The sequence below is a fragment of the Lissotriton vulgaris genome, chromosome 1_1, assembly GCF_964263255.1.
Source record: "Lissotriton vulgaris chromosome 1_1, aLisVul1.2, whole genome shotgun sequence".
Classification (NCBI taxonomy): Eukaryota; Metazoa; Chordata; class Amphibia; order Caudata; family Salamandridae; genus Lissotriton; species Lissotriton vulgaris.
Genome location: NC_141685.1, coordinates 320788321 through 320814511, shown reverse-complemented (window position 1 = coordinate 320814511; position 26191 = coordinate 320788321). Strand labels below are relative to the sequence as shown.

The window sequence follows — 26191 nt, the reverse complement described above, 5'->3', positions numbered from 1 at the left end:
GGTGAAAAGCACTCACTTGAGTGCTTCCTACATTAAGGATTTGGTAATTTACCGAATCGGTATTTAAGAATTCGGTAATTTACCGATTCCTTAAATTACCGATTCGGTAAATTACTGAATCCGTAAATTAGGCCCCTACATCTAAAATGCTTAATACCGGTCAGTAACGGCCGAAATTCGGTAATTTCGGCCATTACCGACCGGTATTAGGCTTCCTACATCTGGCCCTATGTGCTTATTCAGATTTTCACAAATACTGTTATGCTTTTGCATTCTCACAACCGTAAGCAGCATAAAATAGTGATAATTTTCAATAGAAGTCTTATTTCTAGCTTAAACTAAGTACCTAGAAACTAGAGATGACCCAGCAGCAAAGATCCATGCCAAACCTCCAAGCTCAAAGCCACAGCTACAGCAGTACTGGCAACATGGACAGGGGAAAAACATCTCATAGGGTCGTGCTCTACAGAGCACAGGTGACTTTGAGTGTCTATATCTTCAGCTCTAACAGAATGAATGAATGAATATACACTTATATTGCGCGTGGTTACCAGAAGGCATCCCAGCACATTTAGGATAACTAGAATACTACTGCAAATCAAGGGAAGAAAAAGGTCTTCAGTTGTTTCCTGAACTGCAAATAACTAGGTTCAAGGCGGATCAAGTCAGGGAGTTGGTTCCAAAATTTTGCCGCATGTAGCGAGAATCTCCAACCCCCAGATCGTACACGGCGAATCCTAGGAACTGACAAAAACATTATTTTGTTAGGTCTAAGAGTCCGTGATACCGGAAGAAGTTGAAATATCGGCAGAATGAGCGAAGGTCCATTACCGGTAAGGGATTTATGTACGGTACACATGGATTTAAACAAAATTCTTTGTTGCACCGGAAGCCAGTGCAGCTGACAGAGTGCTGGTTTGGCAGAGGTGCGTCTTGAGACATTTAAAAGTCCATCCACTCCGCTACATTCCCCAGGCAGGATTTAAGATTGTCGTTGTGCATGTCCAGCTGGCTAAGAGACACCACCAGCTGAGTGTCATCACCATACGTGACCAGCTGGACCCCCCAGGGAAGCACAATATCCGCAAGAGGCCGCATGTAGATATTAAACATGGTGGGACTCAGCGAAGATCCCTGGGGGACACCACACTGTAACCCTATCTGTTTTGAGTGGACTTCATCTTCACAGACCACAAATGATCTGTCGGAGAGAAAGGACAGAGGCTTACTTGGCCCACTGCTTTTTATGAGTGGCCCCATATGTTGACTGTGCCTTCTTGACAGTGCCAACTTTCCTGGGGCAGCACCCATCACACATGTAAATGTTTTGTCCCTGCCACTGTGCATTATGAGGCAAGCTACTGCCTCCTCCACCCATCTCGTACCATCATGTGGGCAGTCAGTTTGGTAATGATTGGCCTCTCGCTTTCCTTCCTGGGTGAATGAGAGCAGTGGGACAGGACTGTGGCCTTACTCCTTGTGCTTGAGGGACCTCTACCCACTTAGGTGCAGGGATCTGTTGAGGGGGTGCAGTGGCTCATCAAGGCTGGAAAACATTTAAGATCTGGGCTTCCTTGTCTCTAATGGAGGAGAAAAAAGTCTCACACTTGGTCGCTAACACTGGTTCTCCAGTATTAGGGTGTCTTTCATAGATTCACATGCTTGAATATTCCCCGTCGTTGGAGTGGGAGTCCCATGGTAAATAAAATAGCAATAATATGCATATATAAATATATATTTAACAACATAAAACCTGAAATATGGATCAGAAAAGGGCATAACCTGCCTACACATATTTCTACATAGAAATGCATGGGAAATGAAAAAAACATTTGCAGTCTATCCCTGTCATTATGTTGGTCCAAACTGCAGCCAATCAGGCGACAGCAACCCTCTAGAACCTTCTCCTCAGACCTCAACACTCAGATTTTCTACCACACTTCGTGTGTAAGGGAGTTTCCCTGAGCTCTGCTCACTTTTCTATTTTCTTCAGGTGTTTCCTGGTTCAACAAACATGTCTACCAGTAAAAAGTCTCTTTTCAGAGCTTGTTCATCCTGCTGAAAGCTGAGACTTTTTTCCGAGGAGCCACACAGTAAGTGTATTTACTGTCTTTACCCGGACCATGAGGTGGGGAGCTTTAAGTTCTGTAGAACTTTCTCCACAAAGACTTTAAAGGACAGGGAAGGCCGTTTACCCATTTGGCTTCAAAGACTAAAGGATAAAGATAATGTACTTTCTGATGCTGAAGTCTTGTTTCTGGCCATTCCCAAGCAGCCTCCAAGCATGGTAGTGTGCAGGAGTTGCCTTCTCCATATTTAAAGAAAAGGAGAATGTCTCTTTCCTTGGCCCCTGCGGTGTCTTCACCACTTCCTACCACTTCTGGGCCTACGAAATCTGGCTCCCAGGCTCCTGCTGCATCTTCCTCAAGTTTTTCTGTGAAGAAAACTGATTTTCCGTCGACGACTGTGTCGTCTACAGCTCCGTCGACAAAATTTGCTGTCTCTGGTTCGAAATCGATGACGACGGTCACGACGACGCTTGCATCTGGATCGTCTACGGCCCTTTCGTCGACGTCATCGCCGTCGATGAAGGTTTTTCTCAGTTCAAAGACTGTGTCGTCGATTATCCCTATTTCATCGTCGTCGACGAAGAAACCTCAGCCGTCGACGGTTCGATTGACGTCGACGAAGGGTGTGAAGACGTTGGTTTCGTCGACGCCTTCGACGACGAGTGTTCTGTTGACGAGTGTTCCGTCAACGAGTGTTCCGTCGATGACTGTCCCGCCGGCGACTGTCCCGTTGACGAAGAAGAGGAAAACGAAGGTCGACTGTCCCATCGACGAAGGTTCCATCGTCGGCACCATTGCCGCTGACGATGTCACCGTCGACGACAGCCTCATCGACGAAGTCTTGGTCGACGACGGTTTTGTCGAAGAAGACCACAAAGACCGTAGCATTGTCTATGTCTCCAACAGCACCGTCGACGGAAGGATTACCATCGACGAAGGAGTCTAAAACTGTAGAAAAGACAGTACTGTCTACTTTTGCCTCGCTACCTTTGCTTCCAGTGTCTTCCAGCAAGTCGGAAAAGGTTACAACCTTTCCTGAAAGTAGTGTGGCATTACCACCCTCTCCTTTGTTTGCAACAGACTCGGATCAAGAGTCTGAAGAGGACGTGCATGAAGCTTTTACTGAAGCTCGAAGTCAATCAGACTTAATTATAAAATGTCAGGAGTCCAGTAATGATGAGGAGGAGCAGTATAGCCAACATGATGAGGTTCAGACTCAAATGCCGGCTGCGATGTTGCCTTTGTCGCTGATTTCAAACCTCCAAACTATGTTGGATGACTATAACCGGCGTTTCCCGCCATCAACACAGGTAGCTACAGTTCCATCAGTCTTGACCCCTATCACGGAACCGCCAGCTGTTCCTTCAGTACCTCCACCGACTGCTACCATTCAGAGACACACATCAATTCAAGTACACGCTACTGTGTATCCTGATGAGGACGAGGAGAACCCTCCGGAGCGAGAAGATGGAGATGTTACGGATGTGGATGGTGATGATCAGATGGCGGAGTGAAACGAATATTGGGCACAGACACCATCCCCATCTCAAGTGACGCCGGGGGATTCTCCTCCGGTGGATATTGCAAGCTTCCATCAATTGATGGATATAGCGGCTCAGCGTTTTAAGCTGCCACGAGTGCAAAGAGAGGAAGATTGTTTCCTCTATGATTTCAAGAGCCAACCATTCAAACAGATTCATACTGTTCCAATTATAGATTTCATCTGGGCAGAAGGGGTGAAACTCATGAAGACCGCAAATTCTTTGCCGGCCCAATTGCCACGGTTGGAAAAGAAGTATAAGGCGCCGGTCGGATCTCCAGCATGCCTCATTGGCCAGCCGAAGCCAGATTTGGTTGTTACACAGGCAGCTCAGAGGGGATCCCGGAATCCTGCATCTACTATTACAGCTCCTCCGGACCGGGAGGGCTGTCGCCTGGATGCTATAGGGCGCAAGTTTTCATCGATGTTTTCCACTACTGTGAGGGTGTCTAATGCTATGGCCATCTTGGGTCGTTATGACCGTCAAGTTTGGCCAGATATGTCCGCCTATGTGGCGTTGCTTCCGGATACTTCCAAGGCAAAAGCTTTACAGCTTCTTCAGGAAGGAGAAAGAACATCTGAAGAATTGATTGAGTGTGCTGTAGATGTAGCCTGCACTGGATTTCTGCAGCTCGCTGGAGCGGCTGTCTTACGTAGGCAAGGTTGGTTGTGCTCGACCTCCTCCCGTCAGGAAGTTCAAGAAAAAATTCTTGATATGCCATATGATGGCGAATCACTCTTTGGAGCACACATTGACGAAGCGTTACAATCTATTAAAAAGGGCACAGACACTGCACGTGCCTTAGGAACTCTTCAGTTTAAGAAACAGCCCTTTCGGGGTGCTCGAGGACGATTCCAATTTTCGAGGAGGAAGCAATCAGTACCGCTCCTATAACCAAGGCAATCAGCGTTTCTCCGGTAACCGTTAGCAGTCTTCTCGTCAGCAGCAGCCAAGACCTATCGAGGGAAGTTCTCTTACAGAGGATCTTCAAATAAACGACAATGACTTGCCTTTAACCCAGCAAATTGGAGGTCGAATCTCTCTGTTTGGTTCTCAATGGTCCTCAATGGTCCTCCATCACTACGGACCGTTGGGTGCTAGACATTGTGGAAAAGGGCCATGCTTTGGAATTCGTCGAAATCCCTCCTCCAACTCCACCTTCCGGGCCGCCTCCTCCGCATCTCAAGGAACTTTTCCAACAAGTTCACCTCTTGTTTCAGAAGGGTGCAGTAGAGGTAGTGCCAAAGTCTCAAAGAGGAAAGGGGTTTTATTCCCGTTTTTTCCTGATCGTCAAGAAGAACGGAGAATGGAGACCAATTTTGGACTTGAGAGCACTAAATCAATATCTCAAGACTCAATCCTTCCGTATGCTAACGCTTACAGAAATCTTGCGTTTGCTCTCAGTCGGAGAATTCATGGCTACTGTCGACCTCCGAGACACCTACTTCCATGTCCCAATACTCCTAAGTCATCGAAAGTTCCTACGTTTTCAGGTGGGGCAACAACATTTCCAGTTCAGAGTGTTCCGCCCCTCGAGTCTTTACCAAGATATTGGCTCCTGTCATGGCCTATCTACACCTCCAAGGTGTCCAGATATTCCCATATGTCGATGATTGCCTCCTGATGTCGCAGTCCCGCTCACAACTGCTGTGCCATACCTCCCTTTGTCAGAGGGTGTTTCGCTCCTTGGGTCTGTCTCTCAACCTGGAAAAGTCCCAGCTACTCCCTGCAACTTGCAAGGATTTCCTAGGAGCCACATTAGATACCTCGCTGGCAAAGGCATTTGTGTTCCTGGAACGTCAACAAAGGATCCTGCGCCTAGCGTTTCTTCTACTGTCAAAACAGTACGTTTCAGTTCGACTGCTGAAGTCATTTCTAGGGATGGCATCATCGTGCATCGCTCTCATCCCACATTGCAGACTACGGGCGCGTCCCATTCAAGAAGAATTAGACGGTCAGTGGAGTCAAGTCAACGGATCCTTCAACGACCTAATCTGTGTCACGACTCGCATGAAAGCGGCGCTCAAATGGTGGACACAGCCATTACATCTTGCAGCAGGGATGTCATTCCTATCACTCACGCCAGATCTTACACTCACAACGGACGCATCTCTGGAGGGATGGGGGGCACACCTCCAAGACCTGTCCATAAAAGGAAAATTGACTTTACATCAAAAGACCTGGAATATCAACAAATTGGAACTCATGGCTATTTTTTTAGCGCTCAAGTCATTTCTACCTGTGCTGCAAGGAGAGTCTGTCCTTATACAGACAGACAACACAACCTGCATGCACTACATAAACAAGCAGGACGGAACGAAAACTCCGGTACTGTCTCGACTGGCGCAAGCAATTTGGGACTGGTCACTCAAGCACCAGATTACGACCACCAAAGTTCATCTCCCAGGCTTGTCCAACATCTTGGCGGATTCCCTAAGCAGGTCCCGATCATCAACCCACGAGTGGGAGCTTCATCAACCAACACTCGAAATGATTTTTCGTCGCTGGGGTCGCCCGGCACTGGATCTCTTTGCCACGCCTGAGAACCGGAAATGCCCAGATTACGCAAGTTGGCGTCCACACAAAGGGTCACAGGGCAATGCCCTTTTGATGAACTGGTCAAATGTCTTTGCTTACGTCTTTCCACCGCTCCCTCTAGTACCTCGGGTGCTCTGGAAGATAAGGAGAGAACCCTGCCACGTCCTTCTCATTGCTCCCAGGTGGCCACGACAAGCATGGTTCTCGGAGTTGCTTCTTCTGTCCCAGTGCGAGCCCATCCTTCTACATCCTCGGATGGATCTTCTTTCCATAGACAGGTGTCTAATTTATCATCCGGACCCCTCTTCTCTGAGCTTACCAGCCTAGAACCTGAACACTGCGAATTTGCACATCTAGCCATTCCTCAAGAATGCCGAGACGTCCTTGCTCAGGCCAGAGCTCCTTCACATACAAGTTGAAATGGAAACGATTCTGCCATTGGTGTGCTGCTGCCGGTATTCATCCCACGCCGACACAGCTTCTTCCTTCCTTCTTACAATTGGCTCAGTCAGCATTGTCTCATGCCACTTTAAGAGTTTTTCTGGCGGCAATTTCACGCTTCCGCCAAGATGGCTCCACCTCCCTTTGTTCCTCTAGGATAATACGTAAATTTTTCAAAGGACTGTTTCATACATTTCCACCAATTCGGCGCCCTCCTCCTGCTTGGCGCCTTTGCATTGTCTTAACACAATTAATGAAGACGCCATCTTAGCCAAAACATAGAGCTGACCTCAAGTATCTCACCTGGAAGGTTGCTCTTCTCCTTGCATTAACGTCTTCTCGTCAAGTAAGTGACAATCATGCATTTACAATCAATCCACCATTTCTTCAGTTTCAATCAGATGGTGTGGTGCTTCGCACTAACTCTACTTTTCTACCTAAAGTACCTTCAGGTTTCCACATCAATGAACCTGTTATTCTGAAGACTTTCTTTGCTAACCCACAGTCTCCTGCGGAACAACGCTTGCACTCCTTGGACATTAAACGGTGCTTGAAGTTCTACATCAACAGAACGGCTCAGTTCCGCAAATCTGACCAACTTTTTGTGGCTTATGGATGTTTTCACAAGGGGCGTCCAGTTACCAAACCTACTATAGCCCGTTGGGTGTCTTTGGCGATTGCTTTCTGCCGTCAAAAGGCGGGTAAACCTCTGCATTCTGCTGTGAGGGCTCATTCAACCAGATCAATGGCGTCCTCTACTGCCTTATTTGCCGGTGTCCCGCTGCATCAAATTTGCAGAGCAGCCACGTGGTCCAGCAGGCACACGTTCACAAGACATTACTGTCTGGGTGCCATGAATGACGCAGATACTGCAATAGGACAAGCTGTGCTTCGCAATCTATTTCAATAAGGTGAGCCTCTGTTCTACCCTCCTCCTTTTAGTTTCCAAGTATTTATTGACTGTTTACTGTATATATGTAATCCATACATATGATTTCAGTCTTTTATATGCTTTGTAACTTTGGAAACTTTTTTCTTTGGTGCTGACTGCTATCTATTCTATATTCAAGCATGTGAATCTCTGAAAGACACCCTAATACTGGAGAAGAACAATTGTTACTTACCTGTAAACAGGTGGTTCTCCAGTATTGGTGTCTTTCATAGATTCACATGCGACCCTCCCTGCTCCCCTCAGAGGCTCTCTTCTCCTCCTAGACTCTTGAGTCACTCTTGTGCTACGAAAATCTGAGGTGCTGAGCTATGAGGAGAAGGTTCTAGAGGGTTGCTGTCGCCTGATTGGCTGCAGTTTGGACCAACATAATGACAGAGATAGACTGCAAATGGTTTTTTCCTTTCCCATGCATTCCTATGTAGAAATATGTGTAGGCAGATTATGCCCTTTTCTGATCCATATTTCAGGTTTTATGTTGTTACATATATATTTATATATGCATATTATTGCTATTTTATTTACCGTGGGACTCCCACTCCGACGACGGGGAATATTCAAGCATGTGAATCTATGAAAGACACCAATACTGGAGAACCACCTGTTTACAGGTAAGTAACAATTGTTCTTAGTCCCTCAGGGGGGACACAGTAGGCTATTGGCTCCCTGGTGGGATAATCAGGAGACCTCTTAATGTGGTTAGGATTTTTTGGAATGCTGCACAAGAGGGTCCTACTTTTTATAGCCCTCATTGTCCTTTTCTACAGACCTTTATGCTTCTTGAGACACACATACATATGAACATTGTTTATTGCAGCATCAGATGCAATACAAACTATTTGTCTAATCCACTGAGGCAGGCAGTACACCCGCATGGATTCCTGATTTTCTTTTAATTCACCCATATGTGACTAATATATATTTTATTGAATTGCAGTAACATTGCATTTTCCGCAACATTTCCGCACGAACTGCTACTACAAATCAGGCACATTTAGGTAAGCTTTTATGCGTGTGGCTTTAATCGCCTGAGTTTGATCTGAGGTCTATAAGGAGACTCTCAGCCAAACCAAAACTTTAAAAACCTAGTCATCACCACCTCCTTACCTTATGCTTGCCACCTCTTTCTTTTAACCTACAGTCTCTACCAATTTCTTGTAAATCCTCTCTTCACTGTTTGAACAATTGTAAACTGATAGAAAAGATTCAAAAGTTTTGACCTTGATACTGTGCGTTTCTACTTTTCAACTATGTGTTTTTTATGTTATTCTTTTCCTTTTTAGCATTCTTGGTATGCGAGATCCTGTAGATGGACAAACTGGAGGTATATTTGACATACACTACTATTTCCTTGTTATGTATATCTATTAGGCATCACCCAAACTTGTGTATCACTGGCAGTGCCATTTCAATAATATTCTCTGCAATAACGCAGGCAAGAAAAATTGTTTCCCCCTCGCTTCATTTTTCTTCTTGTGGTCATGCATGATATATTGATGCCCACCCATGGCTTAATGCTGACCATTCTTGCACATTAAGTTCATGTTTATGGTGGCCCGAGCATAATAGAGCCCAATTTTAACAGATCATGAACATTACTGGCTTAATTGGGGCCATCTCTTGCATAATGCTGGAATTGGTAGCATATTATGGGCATGTCATAGTGATACATGGGCTTGCAGTACAGACTTTGTCCATGTGTGGCAGCAGTGCCTGTAAGATGTTGATAAATATGGGCACCAAACGTGTTTACAAAAATGAAAAGGATTGTATTTGAGGACAGACCCTGTGGTTTACTTTCTTGAAAATAATATTATTTTGTTTGGGAGCTTAAGTTACATTTTTCTAGATGAAAGCTTGTATTTTAGAGGGAAAAGTGTGTACTTTCAAAAACGGATAGGTTTTTGGGATACACTTATGTAACTTCCAACATTTCTGATTTTGTCTCCTTGGTGCCAAAGTGCACTCAGAGCGACATTGTTATTTCATAATCTCGTTTTGGAAGAGTTTTTTTTACATTAATAATGCTTCTTTCTGAGGCATTAACATTTAAGACTCTTGTTATTATCAGCTGGCTGATCCTCTCTAACCTTAGTGGCGGCCCCGTTCAATGAGCCTTTAAGGCACACCTTGCTTGTTTAAAGTGAGAGACAGAGAGGTCTGTGTATCAATTGAAGAATCCACCCTGCCCTTCCTTTTGGGTATTTCTGTACAGCATCATGTAACCGAGGCACAACATCCAGACACATTTCAGGGCAGGGAAAGAAGATTACTAATTGTAATATTAAAACCCTTTATGGCTGCAATTAAGAAATAGTGTTTTATGCTTAAGACGTTGGCAAGGGTTACACCATGGAACATTCCGTAACTTTTATTGATCTACCCAAACAACCCTAGTCTTCCATATCTATGGACCTCATTCTCACTGTCCATTTCAGCGAAGTACCCTCCCGGCTAAACTATATGTTGAGCTTCTGAAAAACACTACTCTGGTGACACAGGAAGTAGATACCAAATTGGCACACTTTATCTCATTTATAAAACTTCCATCACTCTCCGAGTTACCCACAGTATCTTTGAAAGAACTGATATGATTATATAGATTGCCAAAGTCATAATCACATGGTATGAAACACAATTTCTGGTTAAATTCTGGAGTAACCTGATTGTCCATCTAGGAACTATCTACAACCAGTCAAGCTAGCATCCTCAATGTGATAGCCAGGCTTAGAAACTAAGTCAACCTATCAAGCAATAAATTAGGTCCTTTGACTGAACACCAACATTATTAGTATCAATGGATTCCAGTGCAGAGTTTGAACATAAACACTCCCTATATAGTTATTATGCCAGTTTCGATTGCACAATTGTGTTTCAGAATTGGGTATGGCCATTGGAGCTCACTAGTGTCTTGTTACTTCTAGTAAAAGGACAGTTGTGTCACCATTCGATGGGTCACCAATATACAGTGATACACTTAGTAGGAAATCGGGTTATTGTATGGAGGGATGAGGTCAGTGGAAGCCCTGTTCAGGCAACAACCACAGTCCCATGCCAATTTAGAAAGCTAGAGTACATTTCGAGAAATAAAATGATACCAGAATGACAAAAATACAATCAGTAGAACCGGAGATATGCAATTTCAAAAGCTTTAAGGAGATATAAAGCCTAAAAGCACAAAGCACCACTATGAGATCATCTGTTAAAGAAATACTGAAAATCGTGTATATCATAATCATAGGAAACAAAGCAACTTTAAATCGCCCATTTTCGGTAAATATTTGTCTTATTTCAATGAGTGAACTTTTGATTGCACTGTTGTTCTTTCTCTCTTATTTTTTTACTGTGATGGTTTTTTATGTGTATTTAAATGTATATTATCATATCTGAATCTAAATTACTCATGATCATCTGATCGTGCTAGTATTGGGGAAGGTCAAAAGTTAAAAGTTAAGGCCAACCTAGATGGGTAAGATACAGTGACCAGGTTGGTCCCACTGAAAAAGTTACCTACAAAAAGTCTGGCATGAAGATTTCAATTCACTGCGAAGAAAGATGTGAAGAAGAAAATTGATTGTAGCGCAAAGAGCAGGCCTGGCTAAATAGGCTTTCGGCACTGTAGCGTGAACAGCCGGTTGGGTGTCACAGACGGTCATTGCTGGAGTTTGCGTTTGCAGTCACCGTGGGATGTTATGGCTGTAGTATGAAGTGCCGACCTCGATTTGCTGATAATCACTGGCAGTCACTGTAGCGCAAAGAGTCAGGGTCACTTGAACTTCAAGTTGGCAGTCATCAGATGTAGCAGAGTCTTGGTGCAAACTGTTTAATTTGTAGTCTCAAGAAGCCACAAACTTCAGGATTCGCATTTCTTCACAGGAGTAGCTCAACTGATGCCTGCCAAGGGTCCTGAAGTTGGAAAGGTACTTCTTGGGAATCAGGGACTCTCTACAGGAGAGGCCAGATGGGCTCAGGCAGGCACAGTGTAGCAGGTCAGATGGGCATTGTAGGGAGACCTCTGGAGCTTGTTGTGTCTCTCTAGCTCAGACAGGAGCAAGACAACTGAACCTTGGAATCACTCAGGTGAGCCTGGGATGATGGAAGCAGGTCCTGTCTTCCTTGATAGAGAGCATGGCAGTCCTTAAGCGATAGGCCAGTCCTCTGGGAGCAGCAGGGCAGTCGTATAGGGGAACAAGATAGTCCTTCTTCTGTAATGTCCACAGGCCCAGGAGTGTACTGATGAGTCGGTCTGGAGGTTCAATATTTATACCTTGTTCAAGCCTTTAAAATGAGGGGATTCAGTATGTGATTCTGGAGAAATATCTATTTCCCATTGTCAAGGCTCTTGAGTGTCCTGGAGGCAAGCTCTTTAAAGTGTAAGCTGGGCCAAGCACAACTCCGCCCCAGCCATCCAGGGAGGATAGTCAATCCTGTCCACAACGAGTCCCCATTGTGTTATTGTATGGAAGGAATACTTAAATTCTCATTAGCAGAGTTATTCACAGTCATATTTCTCAAGAAACTGGCAAAAGGCACAAACGGATAGGACAAGAATTTTTCTTCTTGCTTCCAATCCAAAGTTCTCACTAGGAATAAGGTAACTCAGTGTTAGTCGCTGGGTGAGATAGGTCTTACAACAGTTAAAAATGACTTTCGGAGTTTTTCACTGCCAGAACATGTAAAACGGTTGGACATGTGCCCTTATTTTTAAATGTAATGCACCTAGCCCTATGAGACTTTAGGTCTCACCTTAGGGGTTACTTATAGGAATTTAAAAGGAAGGATAATTTTTTCAGGTCGAAACAGCAGCTTAAACTACACTACAGGCTCCCATTGGCAGGTCTGAGATATGTTTTAAAAGGCTACTTTAGTGGGTGGCATATTGAGTGCTGCAGACCTACTAGTAGCATTCAATTTGCTGACCCTAGTTAAAAGAAGTACTATTTACAAGGGTCTTACAGGTAAAGTAAATGTGGCAATTAGGTTTAAGCCAACTTTACCATGTGCAAAAGAGAGAGCACAAGTACTTACGCACTGGTTAGCAGTGGTAAAGTGCACAGAGACCAAATGTGAACAAAAATTTGATCAATAACAGAAGGCAAAAAAACTTTGTACACCCTGCAAAAAGGCCAAGATCCAACACACTTGTACCAGGCTAACATAGAATTTAAATGGATTGTAAACATAAGCATCAGCTGGGTCTCTTTTCTGATATTAATGACATGATTTTGTTATCTTCAAAGGTCCTCTCATTCATGCTTCATATGTAGGTCTTTCCAATTGATGAGATGATGTGTCCTGAAATTCCACCAAGATTCATCTCATAGTCGACCGATTGCAACTGTGGCTGACTAGTGACTCGAGGAGGAGGAGTTTGCACATGAAGCCTGCGAAGCTGGAAGTACGGAGCATTGAGCTTAAGCTCGAGCAGGACCAGGCATTTGCAGACGCTGCTGCCTTGCTTGCTTGTTCGCTCCTGATCGCCCGTCACCTCATTTTCCCTCTCCCCACCCGTGAAAAAACCGCCGCCCTATTCAACGTTGATCTGCGGCCCAAGGCGGCTCCCACGGCACCTCGGGACTTGATGGTGGTGGGTCTCAGAGGGTCTCAGCAGGTCCCGGGAGAGCGGAGAGTATCCAGTGACCAGTGACTCCCGGTAATCCACTCTGTGGTTTTGTTTGCGCCCAAGCGGGAGCCGCAGCAGCGGAGCAGAGGCGAGGCGGTGCGGTGGCAGCTGCAGGGGGCTTCCCGGTGTACCGAATGAGCACTGCATCGGTGTGCATCTGTGGAGCCCTGAGGAACCCTGTGCTACTCTGTGCTACCCCATGCTACCCCGTGCTGCCCCAAGGCCTCGAGCAGGTAAAGCATAGGAAGGGCTACCTGCTACCTGTTACCTCCCAGCTACCTGCTACCTCAGGGAACTGGGGCAGAGACTTATGACCATCATTAACCATCATTAACCATTTACCATTAACCACCATTAACCAGTATTAACCACCTGAATATTTGGTCTCCCCCCCAAAAAAAGAAGCTTTCTTCCAGAGTGCCCACCATGAGATCAGGGGAATCCAGAGACGGAGAAGTGAAACCTGTGTGAAAAATAAAAAAAGGCAGAGGGGGCCCACGAGACACCAAGACACCAACACCGACACGGACACAAACAGGGGCACGGCCTTTCCCAAATATCTATTCTGGCCACTGATCGAAACGGAAACCGAAATGGAGCCTGTGATCGTTCCAAGGGAAAATATTTTTAAAACTTCAGAATTTTGAAATAATTTAGAGCAAGGGGAGCAAGCGGAGTCGAGCCCTGCTCCCAGTGCAGCTAAGGATTTTCCAGCAGCTGGCGCAGAAGGCAGTTCAGCAAAAATTCTTGAGGGTCTAAAAGTAGATGAGCCAGGTGCGCCCTCCACCCACAACATCGGTCTTAAAGCCTGTAAACGGGCTCTAATAACAGATTTTTAAAAAGTCTGTCACAGACTCTCCTCAGGAATTTTTAAGGACCACATGGAAAGCACAGGAGAAGATGACATTGAGGATCCCAAGGAAAGCACACCCAAGAAAAGCAAACCCCGCAATACCAAACAAAAAATAATATGCAAAGATAAAGAGTGTAGCAGCAAGATCAACAACTATGACATTGGAAATTTAGCAAGTTCAGGGAACATTGATATCAGTCCATGCGGACTAGAAGCCCAAATCAGCCCATCACCACTCAAAGCGTAATATCCTCCTTTGCAACTGTCACTTCCTCAAGCTTAACAAGTACATCACCACCAACCAGCACTCGCTGTAGTCCTTAGGGAGCCTGACATAAGCTGGAACTCCATTCTTAAACAACAACTTTATTCGCAATCACCGCAAAATGCAAACACAGTACCTGAAGGTGGCACTTTGAACAATGACACTTTACATCAAGATCAAGAGGATCATGCCTCAGGCATGTTCGCAATGGTCCATTTTTCCTTTGCTAATGACAGAACAGCATCCACTGGAACAAGAGGGTCAGGTGGAAAAATGCAACGACTTTCTCTTGCCATCAGGCTCAATAACTCCCACAACCCTCCTGTCGGAGGGATGGGTGGAAACAGAAGCGAGGAGGTCATATGGGGTTAATAGGGAAGCTTTATTAACCAAGAGAACATCCGTTGTATACAGGTTGTGGAGTTCAGAATGTTGCTACAGAATGCTTTATCTCACATCTCCTTTCAAGAGATTCCAAAGAAACCGAACATTTCAAACAAAGCAGGCGCCAGGTCCAAGATGCCATTGAGTTAAGTATCTTAATGGCGGGGGCTGCGCCACTCAAAACCCCACAAAGAAACGAACAGCTGAGCGAGTACAATAAACGTATGGAGCATCTTGAGTACTCACCTCAATTAAGTCAAACACTCCAGGAAGCACAAATGAACCAGCCTACAGTTTCCGCATGGCCCCAACTATTAAACACAATGGACACGATCGGGAAAGCAATGACACATCATGCAGACAAACTTGATATTAAAGTCACGTGAGGACACAGGCGAGTACCAGTCTGTTAGTTCCTCCTCTGGTGTTGCTCCCGTGAGGCACTTCCAACTTCCCCTCACTTTTTTCCCACAATTGTTGGGTTTTTTCACGTGTACTAAGGGCACACAGGTTACTGCAGCTCCACACGTATTTTACACACTGTACACCATGACTTGGTAGTATATCTAAGCGGATGCACAAAGTTGTCCACTGTGGTTGATATCCTAAAATAGGTATCTGTTAGAATTTTCTGGAAGACATGTGTCTTTATAAAGAATAGGGGCAGGTCTAGCAGTGATGGAATTGTAATGAGTGGGGGCAACCTGTTTAAACCCCTTTCCTACCCCTGTGGCTCCTATTAGTTTAGAATGAAAAGAACATCGACAAAATAATGGAGACGTGCCGGTCATTGTTAACACCTACAGATGCAGACCACGCTGGAGATATTACAGGGCTCTAGGAGTCTTATAAAAACAACCTCAATACAAAATTTCAACCTACTCACAGAGATCATAAAACACTCAGAACCGGAGGCGGGCCATGGTAAACGCCAAATATACGGGCAATAAAAATGTGACTGAACAAACAACTAAGGTTAATTCAAACTAATGATCCCACCCTTCGCAACAGACTCTCATGATTATAGAAAAGACTAAAACACAAAATAAAGGTGGCCAAGCGAACTTATAAGGAAACTTTTGAGACCAACTTGCTTCACGCAAGTAAGCAGAGAAATTCAAAACAGTTTTGGGCAAAAATTAACAATCTTGGAGCATTCATATTGAAGACACATACCATTTCAGAACTGTACAGACAACAGTCAGCACTGTTGACAATACAAAGTAGACTAAAAAGGTGCTCCAGTCCAGAGAAAATATCAGAGGCTAGCAGTCAGAGTTTGGAAAAATGGACATCGGCGGACGCATCAGTCACCGTCTTAAAGACTTTATCCAATGCCAAACTCCATACCAAAATCAGAGAAGTACAGAAAAACAGCAGCAATTCTATCGGGCATGCGCTAAGAGTAGAACCTGTACAGATAACACAAAAGCAGATTCTGCATACAATAAAACTCTTGAGATCACACTTATTCTCATGTATGGAGACCCACCCAAATTGGGAAAGACACCAATAGCAAGTCTGCAATATGTGGACGACATCTTGTTACTTTCTCAAACTCCGCTTGGTCTACAGCGCCTAATCTCTCAACTAGCAATATACATTTCAAAAGAACAACTGATCAGCAATCTAAAAAAATCTAACGTTTTATGTTTTTACAGCACTCATAAAAAATGCCCCAAATTCATCTGGAGAATAAACTCAAGTATCCTATCGGAGGAGGAAGTATATAAATATCTGGGGGTTCTTTTAGATTGCCATTTAAGTTTCAAACACCTGGAACATGCCAACACAAAAATCCAGCAATTTTCCTTTGTTTTCAAAACTTTATAGTAGAAAAGCATAAGTGGCTGCTCAACAAACCATCTCCTAAAGGTAGGGGCTCTAAAATGTTTGCCAGCGATAACATATGGCTTGGAAATGCTGAATACCAAGGACTCCCAAATGCTAAATCTAGCCCAGTCCAGACTGTTTAAAAACTGTTTTTAATCCCGCGACACATCTCTCAGGTGCAGATATGCCCGCAATATGGATTAACGAAACAGACGCAGGCCAGACAAGGTGTCCAGGCCAAATGTTATTGGCGAATGAGGGCTGCGGAAGACAACACGTTTGCCCACCACTGCTGGGAGGAGGTAAAAATACAATCAAGGAACAAAAATTCGATATGCCAAATTTTAAAACAAGCATTTGTAACGCTAAATCTGGAGGAAGCCTGGCAAACACCCATGTCATACCCTGTTTTTAAAAAAAATCCCAAACATATCAATTAAAAAAATAGTTTCAAACCGATAAAACCGTATTTACCTGTAAAAGTCATGCATGGTCAGTGATGCCATCCTATATGCATATGAAACCACAACCCTATCTGCAAGAATGCTTCAGAGACCATTACAAGCGGAAATTGAACTTACTGAGATCGGGTTGTTTTTCAAATAAAGATCTAACTCCAAAATGGCTACAGACTTGGCCATCCCTGGACTACTTCCTCTGTGGTAACGGGGCACAGTTACTATTACATCTATTGTGCATCTGTACGGCATTTCATAACCTAAGGACGTCACATTTAAGGCCAATCCTGAGAGAGCTCAACTGTCTTGCAACATTGTCAAATTTGTGTCACTAGTAGCACACAAACTAAAAAAGATAGAAACAGCACAAAACCTTGGAAAGAACGAAACACCCAAATAAGAATTTGGCAGAAGGGTATAAAGTAGCCGGCCTAAGTCTTTTTGAGTACTTTTTCTGTACTCCCTTTCTTTCAAAGCTCCTGTCTATGACAAGCCCTAGGCCCAAACACGATCATCCCAGTAAATGTTCCGGGATAGGACACTCTAGTGATTTAAGAAACTGGATACAAAATTATGTATAGCAGTTCTGAACTTTGCTCCCTCCCCATTTTCCATTGGCATTAGCACTTTAAATATAACAGAAAGCATGGATATGTTTACATTGCTGTTATAATAATCCACTGTTCTTTGGTTCCATATCACATGAGTGTTACAACAACTAAAAATGTTTTAATGCAATTTTTATTCTGTACCAGAATTAAGACATTTTCATCATGGTGGTATGTTCAACTCTTTTATGATTTTAACAGATCAAATAAAAGTATTTTTATTCTGCATCTCATAGTACAAATCTCCCAAACTTCCCTGCTACCTCGGACAGTCATCAATAGGTGTCTTGACAGGTAACACTCAGTTGAGCTAGAAAGTGTGTTAAAAATCTCCTCCCCCAAACTCAATGTCAATCTAGACCAGGATATAGATCCGTTAGCCCCATCTAAAAGGTCCTGTAATAATAATAGGCGATCACCCTCACAACTTGGTTTTACTCAAACTTAAGGGAATTGAAGCAGTGCAGTTGACGCCAAGAGCATCTCTGGAGACTTAAGTATGATCCATTAGACAAAGAAAAATACAAACAAATAATTGTGGCATACAAGGTGCAGATTATAAAGGAAAAAGTGGCCTATTTTTCTCAGAAAACTACTGTTATCGAAAGATAGTGGAAAGCAGTCAATCGATTTGTGACGAGATTACGCTAGCTTTTAAACAAAATTCTTAATATTTTTAACTATTTCACCAGCTCCTCAAACAGAGTTTCCACAGCTGTGCAGACCATCAAAATGGGTGAATCAGCGCTGATCCACCCGCTTACTCAATTTTTCAGCGCTGCCAATGTTACTTTCCCATCTTTCTCACCTTTTTGGCCATTATTGACAGAACAAATTCAAGAAATAATTCTTAACACATGTTCGGGTCTCCATCGGATCCCTGTCCTCCAGATGTCCTAAGCTGATCTATGGAACCATAGCGGGTGTTTTAACCCCAATTATTAATGAAATCTTTAGGCAGGGTTCCTTTCCATCCAATATCAAAGTTGCTTCAGTGCTCCCACTGATAAAGAAACCCCAGTTGGACCTTTTAGATGCTAATAATTATCACCCTATTTCCATGCTTCCCTTTAAAGCCAAAATTGCCATTAATATAGAGCTTACCTTATTCCTGGAATCAAATGATCTACTCGATCATTCACAGTTCGGGTTTCGTCCCCAACAGAGTATGGAACTGGCACTAATTACTGCCACAGAGAAACTAAGGGCCTTGCTTGATGCAGGGAACCCAGCAGCACTCCTCCTTCTTGACCTTTCAGCGGCATTTGACACAGTCTATCATAGGATTCTGATTGACTATGTTAAATCTCTGGGTATTCGTCGTTCAGCTCAATCATTACTAGCCTCCTTTCTCACAGACAGAGTGCAGGCAGTGTCTTTGGATGGTTACTGCTCAGATTATTTTTCTCTCCCGTGTGGGGTTCCGCAGGGATCATCACTGAGCCCGAGCCTGTTTAATCTTTACGTGTCTTCGGTTGTCTGCTATGCCAATTATGCAAATTATTGTCTCCGTTGCTGGCAACCATAAAGAGTCAGCGGCCAGCTTCAGAAATTGCATGCAACAAGTTAACAACTGGATGACTTGCATCTGTTGGAAATGAAATTCCGATAAAACCGAAGTGTTATTGCTGGGAAATAATACCTTGTTTTGGTCACCAGATTGGTGGCTGGAGGAGCTTGGCTCCATTCCACCCCTGGTCACTAAAGTGAAAGATATGGGGATGATATTTGATAACTATCTGTCGTTTGACAAATAGGTAAATGCTATTACTTCAAGCACCATTTTACATAAAAAATTCTGAGAAAGATGTTTATCATTTATCCCTTTGGAGCTGAAGAAACTAGTAGTAACTGCCTTCACCCTATTCAAAATAGATTATTGTAATGGTATGTATAGCAATCTACAGAAACGACTCCGTAGCAAACTACAAATTCTGCAGAACTTGGCAACTTGTCTATTGCTGGGAATACCTAGACAAATCTCAGTGGCCAAGACTCTAGTGGAGCTTCAATGGCTGTCAGTTGATAAAAGGACAGACTTTAAGGCACTGTGCATTGCCTAGGAGGCCTTACATGGAGAAGGCCCTAACTATTTTAAAAATAAACTGACCAGATATATTACCTCTAGGGCACTTCGATCATGCTCAGCAGCCAACCTTAAAGTGCCCACGTTTAGAAGAATGCATTGGGGGTAGAAGTTATGTTTATGGCACAAACAAAAGGTGGAATGCCCTACTACTCCTAAAAAAAAGACCCTGTTAGTTTTTAGGAGTAATCTTAAAACCTGGCTTTTTACCTTTTAGCTTCAAATTTACTTAGCATAATCATCCCTTTGCTGTGCTACCAGCGGCAAAACGCCCTTGGGCATTCAAGCGCTTTATCATACTTATTTTCATTTCATTTCATTGAACTCAAGGTAAAATTAATCCTTGACTACAGATTACAGCTGTAAAATTTCAGTGTCTCATTGCCTGGAATGATATGATGCTTTAGAACACTGTAGGAACCAGACACATTTATTCATGCCCTTAAGCAGGAAAGTGCTTTCCATCATTCGTTTCTCCTTAAAAAAAAACATCCTCACTTCTTTACCTCCGAGGTTTTTTAGTCATAGTTCTGTTAGGCTCGGTTGTAGTCCTGGATACTCTTAATGCATGCATCCCAGAAGGGATGGTTTTCTTCTATGAGAAAGGTAGCAGATAACTGGTGTTTGAATGGAAGTTGACAGTGACTGTTGCTTAGCTAATGGAATGTAGTGTATGACTCAGAAATGTGTCTGTTTTAAGCCCACATCATTACCAGGGCAAGCTGACTACAATCAGTATATGTGCATGGAAACTAGGCAAGTGAGAGTAACACGTTTCAGGGAATCGTGGTGTGACCTCCCTAAATACATAAAGCACAAATAAGTGCCTTGTTCACGTTGGAGGTAATTTAGAGTCATCTAAATTGTGGATGTTTTCTAGAGGGTTTCCTTAAAAAAGACGAAAACCCTCACCTACCTAGGTGGTAGGCTTCATCATCTGGCCCCTCCTCACTGCAGACGCATAGGGTGTATACATTGTGCTCCACCTAGAGCTTTTTGCAAGGGTTACATTTGTGATTATGAAATTTTATTGGTGCCTTCCTTTAACATCAGTGAAAACATGGCAATCAAGTGTCTTTTTTAATGCAGACCCTTCGTGATAAAACAGACATGGTTCTGCCCTTAATAAACCCAATGTGGTTTGAAACCTTGATCAGGACAGGATCCTGCCCCTACTGCTAACTTATTTTTTATGTCTATCTATATATGGATTTAATTGTGGGTTTCTTTCATGAGAGAAAAGAAAATTAGAAAAGGGGTTAATTTTCTTGATGTTTAATGGAGTAGAGGTTTTAGGTCAAATGACCTTAAGGGAAACCAAAAAAAGTTAGCCAACAAAGTATGTGTCAAAACCCATCTGGCATATATATTCACAGATGAGCCTAGATATATTCACAGATGAGCCTAGTATAAATTAGTAGACAGGTAATCTCCGTCTCTTTCTCCTTTTCTTTCTCTTTCTATCTGCCTCTTTCTTTTTCCTCCCTCTCCAACCCTTTCCTCCTTTTCTATGTTCTCTGCTACTGGCACAGATCCCTTAGCTTTCTGGCCATAGAAGGAAGATTTGGGTAGCTCTGACACAGTTCTTCAGTTATGACACTAGCTACAACTGAGGCCGCAAACTGACTAAGACCTATACTTCAAATGTTTCTTCCTTCACGATTTAAACATCAAAACTAAAAAACAATGGTTTCCCTTATGTCCCAGATGGCCCTTCTGAACAGCAGCTTACATGCTGTGGTCTTCCTGAATAAAGGAATATAGAAATTTGGAAAAATATTCCCCATATTCAGAACAACCCCCTACCCCCCTCTCACTGTGCCTACATAATTTTCAAATACTGCTGCATTCCATTCAACAAGAAAATGTAAACATCCCTCTAAGCATTTCATGCAAGATTACCATTGCCTGGTGTTTATGCACCGCCTACAAAAACAACAGTCTTGAAACAAAGAATTACAAAAAACAGAAAAGAAAACATTAGAAAACCAAAAGATGCAGAAGTTGCTTCTTGTAGGAAAATTGGCAATTTTGCATGGACACCACAATTTGTTTCAATATTGGGCCTGAATTTTTTTGCCTTTTTAGATTGCGCCTAGCGTTCCAGCGCATGCGCTACTCGCTGTGTGAGATCTATTGTTGCTGAGGCGATTTCGGAAGTGGAGTGGAAGCTCCGCCCATGCTTTTTATTGACGCGCGTCACACTTTATGCTGAACGTTCAGTTTTGATTTGAAGTGAGGCTTGTTTGTTCCCTCCTTGTTTCATTTTCGACTCGCCCGTACGGACTGTGTTTTGCACTTGCAGTTTAACCTGGTTGGATGTATATGTTGGTTCAGTACTATTTTATACACACAATGTTCGGGACAATGGCAGCTACACTGCATTTCTGGTATGTGACTTTTTACACTTCACGGCGTTTTTGCTTTAACAGTGCACAACGCTTATTGTGTGTTTTATAACGTTTTCAATCTTTATGGTACTTTAACTTTTACAAACAGTGGAGCAATGTTCTTCAATACGGTAGTTCTTACATTTCGCGGCACTTTCGCCTTACCAAGCCACGGCGTTCATTGTTTGATATGCAAGTTTCTAGTTTGCCATGCCGCATTCACTTTAAAAAACTTTGGCACTGCATTCTTCCATATGGGAGTTCTTACATTTTCACAGCGCTTTCCCATTAACCAACCGTAGTGTTTATGGTCTAGTATATAACTTGTTAGATCTCCATGGCGCATTTAGTTTAACAAACATCAGCATTTTATTCTTTGATATGTACCTTTTTTGATTTTTATATCATTTTCACAAACCGCGGCCCTTTATTCTTTGGTGTGTGACTTCTTCCATTTTCATGGCATTTGTATTTTAACACACCTCAGTAATTAACTGTCGCTTTCGCTCTCAGAAACCATGGCCCTTCATTCTATGGTGCGTGGCTTCTTCCATTTTCATTGCACTTCCATTTTAACACACCATGACAAATTAACTTTTTTGTAGCAGCCTCTTAGATCTTCTTGCCCCCTTCCCTTTCCCAAACCGTGGTGCTTCATTTTGGGTTTGTGGTTTTTGGATCTTTATGGTGCTTTTGCTTTACCAACACCAGGCATTGTATCAAGTCAACTCATTCTAAAGTTATGGCTGGTGTTCTCCTCCCCTACCAATATACAGAGCTCTATAAATTTGCAGTGATATTAGCACTATAGCATATGTAAATAAAATACCTCTCATACTACCCGTGAGGAGACAAACAGAGACAACATCTGCCCAATCATTACCGGTTGCTTCTGCAATGTTTTACAGGAAGCAATGTATAAAGGGGAGTTCTTGTGTGTGCGTGATGTGCTATGCTACATGTGTGCATGCACTTTATACTAACCAGGGAGAAACAGTTAAAGGCCGCATCTGCCCAATATTTCCCGGTTGTGTTTACGTTCACTGTCTGGTATGTGACTATGTGCCTTCTTCCATCTTCACGGCGCTTCCACTTCAGCACATCACGGCGGTATATTCTTTTTTAAGTGCCTTTTTAGATCTTTTTGGCGCTTTTACTTGCCCAAATCAGTGCTTCATTTTCGGTGTGAAGCTTCTTAAATTTTCTTTGCGCTTTCGCTGTTACAACTTTAGGCCATTGTTTCAGGTCATCTCCTGGAACAGTTCTGGCTGGTGTTTTCCCTCACGTGCCTATCTACAGTGCTCTCAAAACCTGCAGGGATATTAGCACTATAGCATATATGAATTCAATTTCTCCCACTACACACAGGGAAACAGACAGAGGCGACATCTACCCAATTGTTACTGGTCACTTCTGCAATGTTTTACAGACAGCAATGTACGAAGGGGTGTACTTGTGTGTGCCTGATGTGCTATGCCACATGTGTGCATGTGCTTTATTCTAACTAGGTGGGAACAGCCAGTTCTAGCTGGTGTTCTTTTCTCAGCTATCTATATGCAGTGTTCTCAAAGCCCACAAGATATTAGTGTTATATCATATATATATATATATATATATATATATATATATATATATATATATATATATATATATATATATATATATATATATATATATATATATATATATATATATATATATATATATATATATATATATATATATATAACCTACTGGAGGTCGCCAGTAGGTAGTTATAGTTAGGATCTACTTTCCATAGGAAATCCGCAACATTCTATTGGGAATAACTTTGGCGCCGGTGGACGAATCTTCGCGAATTTCTCAAAGTTCGTGGCCCGCTCCTCTCCGCTCCTTCCCTGAAAATGTGGGGGGGATTCGTCAAGCGGGCCTAGATAAAAGGGGGGTCCCAAAACGTGTTTTCTCCATGTTAATTTCCATAGGGCGGTCGAACTCACTTTTAGCCCGAACGGCTGAATGGATTTGCACCAAACTTGGCACAATTGTAGGGACTGGTAGCCCGATGTGCCTTTGCTATGTCTCAAGATATGTGCTCCAGTGGATTTTGAGTAATTTACGTTCAAAAAAATATATATATCTATGGCCACGTCCCGGTACGCGCACCAGGGAGCGCAGCTGGCGCGCCACGCGAGGTGCGCACGGAAAGCTGATTGGCTCTCGGGTGTCTGTAAACATTCGAAGCAGTCCGGACCAGCGGCCATCTTGTGTCTCGGAAGGATAGAGACACAAGAGGTGGAAAAAAAAAGGGGGAAAAGACCATAAGGGGGCAGAGTAGACCCCCCCTGGCCCCCTAGGTTTGATGTGGGGGCTATAAAAGGGCCCCGTGGTGCAAAATATATATATATATATTTTTTGATTTGCGCGGGGGGAGCGCCCGGTACGCGCACCGGGGAGCGGACCGGGGAGCGGCCCATGGGGAAAGAAGAATGACAGAGTTTTTAGAAAAGCTAGCCTTTTTTTATAAATTGGAGGTAGTTCTAAAAAGAACTGTTTTTTTTCTTCTTTTTGTTGTTTTATATTTTTTTGTGTTTTTGGAACATTTTGTACTTTTTTTTGGCTTTTATGAACTATTTTATATTTTTTTTGTTATTTTTATGGGGAGAAACGAAAAAACAGGGAATTGAAAATGGCTCAACTGGAGCAAAAAAAAAAATAAGAAAAAATTTGGGTTTTTTGGGGCATTTGTGGTTGTCTCCAGCAAGGACGATGAGCTTTATGCTCAGTTCACCCTAGGAGATGGTCTTACCACAATGAATAAATGTTATCCGGAAATCTGCAAACCGTGGCTGAATGCAAGGGATCGTCTCCCTTTCCTCTGGTCCCGACGGAGTGGGTTGCTTTCTTTTGGAGGTAATGCTTGTAGATTGGGGAGGGTTACTGGCCAGTTCCCTCATCTCTGCAGCAGAATAGTTGATTTGATGCCTGTGCTGCATGTGTCTAATCATGGTGTTGTTTCCGAATGAATATTTTTATTAGGGTTCCCCCTTGAAAGTTCTATGCCACAGATTAGGCAAGTCACCTTGGCCGCATTGACTTTTTTCTTGCACTCTGGGATCGAAAAAAACTCCCATACAATGTGTGGTCTTGGCTGGTATGGGGTATTGTGTTCTTCGAGCCATCTTCTCCTCCCCTCCTCCTCCTCCTCTTCCTCCTCTTGTTGACCACCAATGTAATCTTGTGGTGGTCCTCTTGGTGGTTGTGGTGGTGGTGGTGGTGCAGATGCTCCAGCTGCTGCTGCTACTGTAGCCATTTCAAAGTACAGAATATACCTCAAAGATTGCAAAGCAAGTCTTCCTAAGTCAAAGGACAAAGTCAGAATAAGGAAAAAAGGTGGGGTCTTTCATCATTTGGAAAAAAAAAGGCCTGAACCAATGAGAAGTGTTATTTTCAGGTCACAAGACCAGGGATTTCATCATTATGAAACCAAAACTGTTCTGCACAAATAAAAAGTGTTATTTTCAGGTCACATGACCGACGTGCTTACGCGACGTGCCCCCCGGGTCGCGTCGCGTAAGCGCGTCGGATGTTTACGTTGCGCGATCGTATTCGCTTGAGTGCTTCCGGGTGCGCTTACGCCGTGTTTATTACGCGGACGCGGCTACGCGATACGTCACAATCATGTTTTTGTTCGCGACATTGGCGCTAACGGGACGCTCCCCGGTTCGCGCACCGGGGCGCTTCAAAAGACTACGCTTTTTGGGGCGCTCACCGGGGCGCGCCCCGGGAGCGCTCCAGGGTAAAAAAAAATTAAAAAAATAAAAATATACATTAAAAAAATTGTTTGAAATACAAATAAAATATAGATTTCATTCATTTTCAAAAATATTACATTTCATAGCTATAGACATTTGCTATTAACAAAATTTTGAAATTCAGAGAAAAAACATAGGTTTGGGGCCTTATATATAGTTAGGAATTCGCATTTAAAAAACCTATGAAATTCACTAAAAAAACCATAGGTTTCACACCAGTTATAGTTAGGAATTAGCATTTAAAAAACCTTTGAAATTCACTGAAAAAACCATAGGTTTCACACCAGTTATAGTTAGGAATTAGCATTTTAAAAACCTATTAAATTCACTGAAAAAACCATAGGTTTCACACCAGTTATAGT

The 26191-nt window shown here is 43.2% G+C and overlaps 1 protein-coding gene across 2 annotated transcripts in view; it reads left to right on the top strand.

The window, feature by feature from the left end:
* LOC147747116 (vitamin D3 hydroxylase-associated protein-like) overlaps nucleotides 1–26191 on the top strand; it is a 413994-nt gene that overhangs the window by 236084 nt on the left and 151719 nt on the right. For both annotated transcript variants that reach the window (XM_086952365.1, XM_086952366.1), the window contains one exon: nucleotides 8822–8862. In XM_086952365.1, coding sequence (XP_086808491.1) covers nucleotides 8822–8862 — 41 coding nt within the window. The remainder of the gene's footprint in view (nucleotides 1–8821; nucleotides 8863–26191) is intronic.